Below are 9,793 nucleotides of genomic sequence, written 5' to 3'. Positions count from 1 at the left end.
GAGATGGGAGGATGTCGAAAAGTTGAGAAAATTGATGAAGGGAAGGGGTATCAGGACAACACCGGGAATTAACATGATTGACTTAGATGACATCATTCATGAATTCAAAATGGGTGATGGATCGCACCCACAAGTGAAGGAAATTCACATGATGCTGGAGAAAATCATAGAGAAGTTGCAGATGGAGGGCTACTCACCAAGCCTAGGAGCCTCATCCTGAGTAACTTCCCTAGCAGGTTCTGTTCTGACATTAAGCCACAGTCTTATTCTGAATTTGAACTCCTCATTCTGCCATCATAGTTATGCTATAAAGAGTTCCTAATAGTCTTTTTTTATCTTTTTGAGCTTACTATTTCAGTAGGCACCAATCTTATGATCTCCTAATTATATTTAAGAAGTTCTTGACTTTTGCTTGAAAAAAGCTTCTTCAGCTGTACTGAGTTCTCTATACTTCACAGCTAGTCTTTCTCTTCTGCAATAAGAGAGTCATTTCTAGGATAATTTTAAAGTAGGCATTGAATATTCTCCAACTTAGCTTTAGATGCTCTAGTCCTCTAAGAAAGATCTCCATTCCTACCGCAATTTTATCAATGAAAGCGTCTAGGGTCGGATTGACTAACCTAAGTGATCATTTTAAGAATGGAGTATGCTCGTGCAAGGATTTCTAGTAAAAGTTCTTAAAAATGCTAAATTCTTAAACAAAAAACATATGAACTTACAAAAATAACACTGGGTAACAACTCCTCTTCCACCACAGATTCAAGCTTTGAAAAAAAAATAATAAATAAACATAGGAAGTTTACCATAACCAAGAACATTGTTCAGAGGAGATTGGAAGGTGAAGAACGAAAGTGTGAGACCTCTAAATAGTTTCTACTATAGGATTATACACTATTTATTCTTCCACCAGAAACAAGTTATTTATAATTCTCCAACCAAATCATACTTATCCATTAGTATGAAAAAAATTCAATTCTCGTACAATGAATAACTCTATAATCAAAGAAACTATTCAACTATCACCCTACACATAGAAGTTCCAACACTATTCCAATACTGTAAGTGTACTACTATGTCTTGTCGTGATTGATAACATTTTGCTACTCTGAAGCCCGGTGCTTCGTTGCTAAGCTCTCCATTTTCGGTTCCCACCTTAAAGCATATAAAAATGAGAGTAATGAGTATGCATAACCCAATAAGATGAAATTTGGAACTAAAACTAATGAATGACAATTAAATGACCTCCCTCTTTACTATCATTTCCCTTATTTCTATCATTTAGTTTTCCTCCCTTGATAACTATTAAATGACAACACTACTCCCTCCTAATCCCACATAACTCCTTACCGTTAGCTCCTCGCTCTCCTAACCATATAAAAGAACCGCACTCTACCCCTTTTGTTTTAACCACAACACCTTACCAACTCGACACCATTCCGGTAGTCCCTACACCACACCCATACACCCTCTCAACAAAGACCGATCCACCAAGACCACACACACACACACTTGCTGCCTCCCGGGGCCCCGCCCCAATAGTAAACACAATCCTCCCATCGACTGTTACATGGCCCCGTGCATTACCGCACCACAACGTCAAATACACACTGCTATTCCCGCAGCAACGACCACTAAATGGCCCCATCAAACTCCACTAACATCGGCCAAACGGCCTCCCACACACCTGACCAAGGGAGTGCCATATCGACCACTGAGCGGCTATAAATACAACATGCCACTACTTATCATATCGGCACATTTATGTCTGCAAGCATTGGCCAAAGGCCTTACACACACACAACTGACACACATGCACACACAGCGTGCCACTGATTTCTACACTAGTATAAATCCATAAACACCAGCCAAGAGGCCTCCCACACCTAAATACCTATACATACACACACCACAGAGTGCCCTTCCCCACTGTATCACGTAAACCCAACTCCATCTACAGCTTCACACATACGGCCCACGAGCCACCATCCCTGCACAACAGAAGGTGTCGCCCTCAGCAAGTAGCCCTACACACACACAACTGAACCTACACTCGCCACCAATCACCCGTCGCCTATACTTATACCTATACAACAATGTATCCCACTCTCACAGTTATCTCACCCCTCGGTTACACACAACTCATCATCCACAAGCTCCGTTCCCGTCCTCACACTACCTCCCATTCATTCCTCTCCCTCACACAATCGACTGTCCACATGTACAACCCTCTCTACAGCTTACTCCCTCTCCTTTCTCAAACCTCGACTACTCTTGCACTTCCTCAGCTAATATCGCGACTCGACTTCCATCTCGTTGACGAGGAGCACCGCCATTAACCTGCACACACAATCTCACCGTGGTTTGCTCTAAATTAGTTTAGAAATTCCTAATTTCTCTTATCTCTTGCTTCCATCCTTCTCTATCTCCTAAAGCTACAGCGACCTCACCATCTTCTCGCACTTCCGAGTAGTTCCCCTTCCACACTCGCTTACTGCCTCTCTCGCAAGCGTTTCCCTCTCTCACTCCGCACCCTCTATTTTCCCTCTCTTTTCTTTCTCCTCTTCCCTCCCTTTCTTTACCCAACACCCGCTTTTATACCTATCTCAACTCCACATCACAGTCGTTGATTTCACCCATCTCATCCTAATCATTCATCTCACCCTGCCTCACAGATCTAGGCTATTACAGAAAGAAATACATGCAAATAAAAAAAAATGAAAGAAATTGATGCTGGAAAAGTCAAAGAAAAAAATACAAAAATATTTATTGATCGAAAAGGCGAAGAATGCAAATCAGAAGTAAAATCAATGAACCAACGTTTGGAAGCAATCAAAGAAGAAGAACAAGCAAATATCAATCGAAGAAGAAGAAGATTGGAGCTGTTCGTCTTCCCTGCGTGCGACTTGATTGGGGAAGAAGAGAAAATAGGATTTTTAATTGTTAGGATAAAAATGAAATTAATTAAATTAGATGGGGGTATAAGGAAAAAAAAATAGCATGCCGATCACATACCACCAATTGGATGGTTTAAAAATTCATCCCAAAATTTGCCAGTCAAATACCATTTGTTACTATTGAAAGTTGAAACAAACACGGTTTTTTCACGCCCATGAAATACCATATATTAAAATTCTACCATTCACCATTATCCAAACAAATGGTAAATTTAAGTCTAATAGTAATATCCAGAATTGCAAAATTTCATATTGATTTCTTCATTTTGGAATTTTAAAAATGAAAATGTTTTGTTGATAATTTATTTTCTTCTTCTTCTTCTTCTGCCCCCAACCCTCTGCTGTTTTTTTTCTCTTTTTGAGCTTTTTGTCTTCGTATTTGACTGTATCTCAGGATATTTAACTTTTCCTATTTCATATTGATATTTACCTTTTTAGGGAAGACACAATTTATTTTATTTAACTTAATTATTAGGTTAATGATAATTTAGTAAATATATATTTAATTTGAAGACAGAATTATTAAATTATTAGTTATCATCAACTACAGACTAATTTAGATTATAGTGAAAGAGTAAAAAAATAAATAAATAGAAAATAATTATTTTACAAGTATTTAACTCTTTCATACTTCCATAAACATATATTTATAAAGCATTTTCATGTAATACATACAATTTTCAAATAAATTTTATAAAAATAACTTATTTACTCTAAACTCTCTTTTACACCTTTTATTTTCAAATTCAAGGATTAAGATATTGCTACCTTCAGTTCTTTCAGCACTAGAAGAAATCAAATATACCTCTCTCAGGATACCAAAAATAATTTAAACCAGTTTCCTAGAACATCAATGCATGCTCTTGTTGATATCCAAGGCAAAACCAAAATACACATTTGGAATTGCAAATCAAGCATAAAGTCAGTAAAACAAAGGGCAGGATAATCAATGTCAATTCCCATTACTGCTCTTTCTGCTCTTCCTCCATATCATATTCATCCTCATCACTATCTTCTTCATCAGTTTCCTCATCATCAAATAGCCTACTCCGGGGAAATTTGCTGAGATCCGCCTTTCCATCTTCTTCACTGAGAAAATCCAGCCTATAGCTCGTGTCACGGTGTTTAACCAGGAGCCAACGCAGCAACCTGTCTTCCTTGTTGAGATAATGCAGCTCCTTGTTGATGTTGGGTGTAGCCATCATGGTCATCTGCATCAGTCGACCCTGTGGCATTTACAGAAAAGGATATCAAGAATCTTTTAGCATCTCATTGATCAACTTCTCAAATACTCCATGAGAATCATCAGTCACAATTGATCAACTTATCCAAAATATTCCATAAGAATCTTTAGTCCTCATTAAGAAAATTGCAGGAAATACAAAAATCCATGAAGAAACTAATTTTTAAAAATGTTTCAGTCAAATATCTTCAGAAATACAGACCGAAATAACTAGTGAAAGTGTAGGTCTGTTATACATTTTGGTTGAGACATCTGGCTTTTCTATTATGGTGATTGGCTCAGGCAAAGGTTAATCTTATGAAATAACCCAATCTCTTTAAGATGGAATTTGAACTTTCCTAGTAACATTTCATAAAGACTTATCTAGGATTAGCTTTATCAAATTCAAAACTGCGTTTAGAAGTTAATCTGAACTCCAAACATCTAGCTGTTTGAAAGTTAAAAACATAGAAATAGGAAATAATCCACCATCACTTGCAACATCTGATATTCAAAAGTAAGTTACGTTTCAGAGGCTAGACTGGAGGCATAAGCAGCTCAATAAGAGGCACCAAGTGTCGTAGAATAGAATTTGTTTCTCAAAAGCCTATCCTCTTAATTTTTAGTTGAAAACTAAATCTAGCACCTTAATCTAACACTGCCTTTGGTTCACACCTATTTTATTCCCATAGAATTCCTAGATTTTAGTTATTTGATATGTAAAAATTAGTTATAATTTACATATTTAATGTGTGATTAAACAAATTTCACTAATATCTTCAATTTCACAATCATGAATTTCATATAGCCATTTGTCAGGAAGGACGCACCAAAACACTTAATCTGAACTGGAATGAAATTAAATTGGAATTAGACTGCTATTATCATTCAAATTCTATCATATTTGTACTTTGAATGAGAGTAACTTGGAATTAGACTGCTATTTTCATTCAAATCTCTATCATATTTGTACTATGTTCTCATTCTTATTCCATAGGATTGGAATTTAAACCAAAGTCAAAGTAACTGAGATAGTACCACGACCCTTATATGGCAAATACGATAACCATTTTTGTTCAATCTCTATCAGGTCCTTTTACTTAATTATTTTAGTATCTTTTATATGTAAAATTGAGTTAGAGTTATCTCTATCATATGATAACATGTTCATTCAAATCTCTATCATATTTTTACTCTATTCTCATTCCTATTCCATAGAATTGGAATTTAAATCAAACTCAACATATGTGAGAGTTTTTTTTTTTTTAAATAAAAAGAATGTGTATATGGTATATGGCACCAATAGGGTGCCCATTCATATACAAAATATTTACATTTTAGTTAGAACATCAAAAACCTTCCCAAAATCATCCCACCCATAAATATCATGACCCGGCAAAAGAGTTCCAAAAACATTAATCCGCCTATCCCTAATATTGGCCATATCCCTCACAAACCCCTCGAACGCTCTATTGTTTTTCTCTTTCCAAATTACCCAAAAAATAGAAGAGGAATAAATTTTACAAATTTCGATTTTTTACAAATTCCACTTCAGCTCTAATGTTATCTAGTACAAAATCTATTTTCTTTTTTCCTACTCCTCTCTTCTTTTTTATTATTAGCTTTTTAGTATATGACCACATTATCATTAATAATATCAGTTCCACGACTATCAATCTTTTGGACTCATCATCTGCTCAATTCACCATGATCATCACAGTGATTAATCCAAGTGAGGGGATGGGGATTCAGTACTACTATTCAAGCCATCCATACTCACACATAAAATATATAGCACAGATAAAAAAGCAGGTCAGTTATCTGATTTTTCTCCACTTCAGAAAAACCTGTCCTCAAATTAGAACTATACGAACCTTAGGAGGGAAACAAGTATGGTCACTGTTTATGCTTTTCTGACAAAACAAGGGTGTTTGCATATTGCACTATTACAGCACATGACCAAAAGCAAAATGAAGGCATACTTGCCTTATGAATACTCTCCTTCACCAATGTTGACAATATCAGTATATAAACCGAGGGCCGCCTCCATAGAATGGTGCCTGACCTAACAGTCCTCTTGGATCCAGGCTTCCTTAATGTCAGAATATCTTGTTAACACACACTACTATTAGATCCAGGCTTCCACAATGTCACCTGCCTATTTAAGCTTTCTCCAAATTCTAACCATATCTGATTTCAACAAATCAAAGATCTTGTGCTCTATATTGTCATGAGCATATCTCCTACCCTGCTCAATATTGTGCCACTGGTCGTATTCAAAATCATTAACAAAACCAACTGATCATGCTACCTCCTCGACTTGTCACCGCTCAAACACTTCAATTCTTAGCAGGGGACTTATTTTTTATCTGGGTGAACTTTAAAGGACGATTTCCTCAAAGCTCTCCTACTCTCCTCAAGGGAACAAGTCTATAGTAGTTTTCTCTCTAACCAATCATTTTTTTTTTGAAATAAAAGTAAAATATTATTATTCACAAAGTAACAGGGGGATACCACCCATATACAAAATAGTTACAAATCTATCAATTGGTCGATGACCGCACCCATATCATCAAGATCTTTAATATCATGACTCAACAAGATAGATCCAAAAGTGTATATCCATCTATCCCTAATATTACCAAAATTAGTCTCTACCTCCCACAAAAGCTCTAGTATTTCTTTCTTTTCAAATCACCCAAAAAATAGTAAGTGGAATAAGAAATAAATGTCTCCCTTTTTCTTTACCAAACCCTCCCAAGCCCACAGTTCATTACTTACACTACCCGCCATAACCCAATCCACCCCAATAAGCCTCAGAATAGAACACCAAATGTTGTAAGTGACAGGGCAGCCCAATAACAAGTGATAACAGGTCTCCTCATCGGCTTTGCATAAAAAGCACCTGTTAATCAGCACATTCCCTCTTCTAAGCATGTCAATTGTTAAAATCCTCTCTTTAGCCGCTTCCCAAGCAAAAAATCCGATTCTGGGTGGAGCTTTAGATTTCCATATTTGTATGAAAGGGGCAGAATGGGTGTTGTTGTTCTCTCTCTTAGTAATGAATTCATAGTATGATCTAACAGAGAAGCCCCTCTTTTTGTCTAACTTGCAAATTCTTTTATCCTTATTCTCGGCAATGTTAATATTAGATAAACACAGTAACAGCTCCACACACTCCTCCACTTCCCAATCCTGCAAATTATGCTTGACCGGAACAGTCCACACCCTACCCCCCCAACCAACTTCATAGGCTTCCTTCACGCTCATCTCCTTGTCGTTGGCCACAGAGAAAATTCAAGAAAATTTATCTTTAAGTTTGAACTCCCCAGCCCATTCATCCAACCAGAATTGAATATCCTCTCTATTACCAACCTGCCAAATTAAACATTTCTCAAAAGTGTTGTTTCCTTCCCTGATTTTCTTCCATAACCCCATCCCAATCTGTCTGAACTTTCCCCTCCTCCGACTTTCCCTCTCCCAATCACCCCATCTTGCCCTAATAACTTGATTCCATAGCCGCTCCTTCTCTATAGAAAACCTCCAAAGCCATTTTCCATGGAGAGCAGTGTTCATCTCTCTAATGGATCTTATCCCCAGCCCCCCTTCTCTAATGGGTCTCTTCACATCATTCTACTTAACCAAGTGGTACTTTCTATCACCCCCATCATCGCCCCAAAGAAATTGGCATTGAATCTTCTCAAGTTTATGCACAATTCTAGCAGGGATAGTTAATATAGAAAGATAATAGATAGGTAGGTTTGCAAGAGTACTCTTAATCAAAGTGAGCCTACCCCCTTTAGATAAGAACGCCCTTTTCCACCCCGCCAACCTCTTTTCAAAAAGATCCACCACGAGATCCCAAGTATTAACATTTTTATATCTAACCAATCATCTTCAGTATAATTTCGTTCTCAATTTACACTCCCATTACAATTTTCCAGGTTAGGCCGAACCTTATCACCATCAACGCAATTTTTCTCAACCGTGAACATGGATGACCTTGAGTCAAGTTTCCCATACACAACCAGAACTCCATTAACTGAGAAACTACTATTGAGCTGCTCTGTAATCTTTAATAAATTTCAGTGACTGCTTCTTCCAACCTGATGAAATAGTTACTTTCAGCAATGTTTGTGCACCTTAATGCTTCAGCCTTCTTACCAACCATAACTAAAACTGTACTTCCAACTCACGATTAACTAGATCACATATATTGTTGCAAATTCAGTGAGAGATGATATTCATAAAATCCCAGAGAACCAGGTTTCAATAAGTCAGGATCTCCAAATTCAAATTCTGGACCATAGTATAAGAGTCTAGAGTTACATTTTTTAATAGGAGTGCACCAGATTTTCATTTAAAGTTGAACACCCAGAGACAGAGTATGGACGTCAACAAATCCAGGAAGTCTTGCACTTCTATGTTTGACTTAGCCTTAACTAATTGAAGCTGATTGCTTCATCCCAGGACAGGTTGAATTTCACTTCTGGCCTAAAATCCTCAAGCAGTCCTCTACTATAGTTCAACTTCTATTCAGTTCTAACGAGACAAAGCCTTACCCTAAACAATGTTATCTTCACGAGCTCATTGCAGAACACTAATAGCAGCAATATAGTTCATTAAGAAATCTTATTGCCAAGTTTTCATTCTTTTACAACCAAAAAGAACAAGAAATAAGCACGATCAGTGGGCTCCCCTAGTTATTAGCATTACAAGCAAGGCAACACAGCATGCAGGAAATTATTTATTAGCAACTTCTGTGCCACAATAGACCAAACACAGACTCTAATAATTCTTCAGTAGCTCATAAGAGAAAATACATGTAAAAAAAATCCAATGCATTAACTAAACTTAGTAGCAATTGGCAGTGCACGGTCAAAAACCAGAAGAAAAACGATGAAACAAACCCAACTGAATGCGTAAATAACCAAGACCGGAACAATTGGAACAAGAAGAGAATTTTTTTTTTTGTGTGTAGTGTATTACATCTGAACAATAAAGTATTCACCTGGTAGAATCTTCCATCCAGCTTCTTAATACCGTAACCTAATTGAACTGCCCCAAATGATTTCATCTCCGTAAGAACACCATGTCTACTGTAGACATGCCTGCTTACCCGCGCTACCAAATCCATTAGAGCTACCTGCTGTACATTGGGTTTGAACAGAAGCATACAATCATAGAGCGGCATGGTTATCCTGACCCCTGAGACAGAAAAAAAAAAAAAGCTCAGTTTAATACCAAAAAAAAATTTGTCGTGAAATGTGAAGTTTACGCATATACAGAGAAACGGACTGGTGAAGGGAGGTGATAATTACCTCGAAGCTGAGCCCGTTAATGGCAGTCTTAAACGTGTTTACGCCTGTACTCTTAAAGAGATTTCAGAGGAAGCCTGAAAAAGAAAACGTAATAAAATTGGCACGATAAGCACTGGAAGCGAAAGACAGAGAAGGGAATTGCCGATTTGATGATACCAGCTTATCGCCGATAAATGCCGGCGGTGGCGTGGATCGCCGATGGCGGCTGTTTGTAGAGAGTGCGACGGTTGATTGTTTGAACCGTTGGATTGAACTTAAAACCCTTTCATCTTCCTGAAAATACCAAGTTAGTTTTT

The 9,793-nt window shown here is 37.3% G+C and overlaps 1 protein-coding gene across 1 annotated transcript; it reads right to left on the bottom strand.

Annotated features, from left to right (window-relative positions):
* Positions 1-3,746: 3,746 nt before the first annotated feature.
* On the bottom strand, positions 3,747-9,793 carry LOC110819099 (Translation elongation factor EF1B/ribosomal protein S6 family protein). The gene is made up of 4 exons (XM_088221960.1): positions 9,654-9,793; positions 9,498-9,571; positions 9,188-9,384; positions 3,747-4,180 (listed from the first exon to the last, which is right to left on the bottom strand). Exons 3-4 carry the CDS (start codon positions 9,368-9,370, stop codon positions 3,917-3,919), a joined length of 447 nt encoding a protein of 148 aa, XP_088078086.1. The 5' UTR covers positions 9,371-9,384; positions 9,498-9,571; positions 9,654-9,793; the 3' UTR covers positions 3,747-3,916.

Source organism: Carica papaya, chromosome 6 (assembly GCF_054855325.1).
Source record: "Carica papaya isolate Zhongbai chromosome 6, ASM5485532v1, whole genome shotgun sequence".
Classification (NCBI taxonomy): Eukaryota; Viridiplantae; Streptophyta; class Magnoliopsida; order Brassicales; family Caricaceae; genus Carica; species Carica papaya.
Note: the sequence above shows the minus strand (reverse complement) of the source record. Positions and strands in the feature narration are given on the sequence as shown.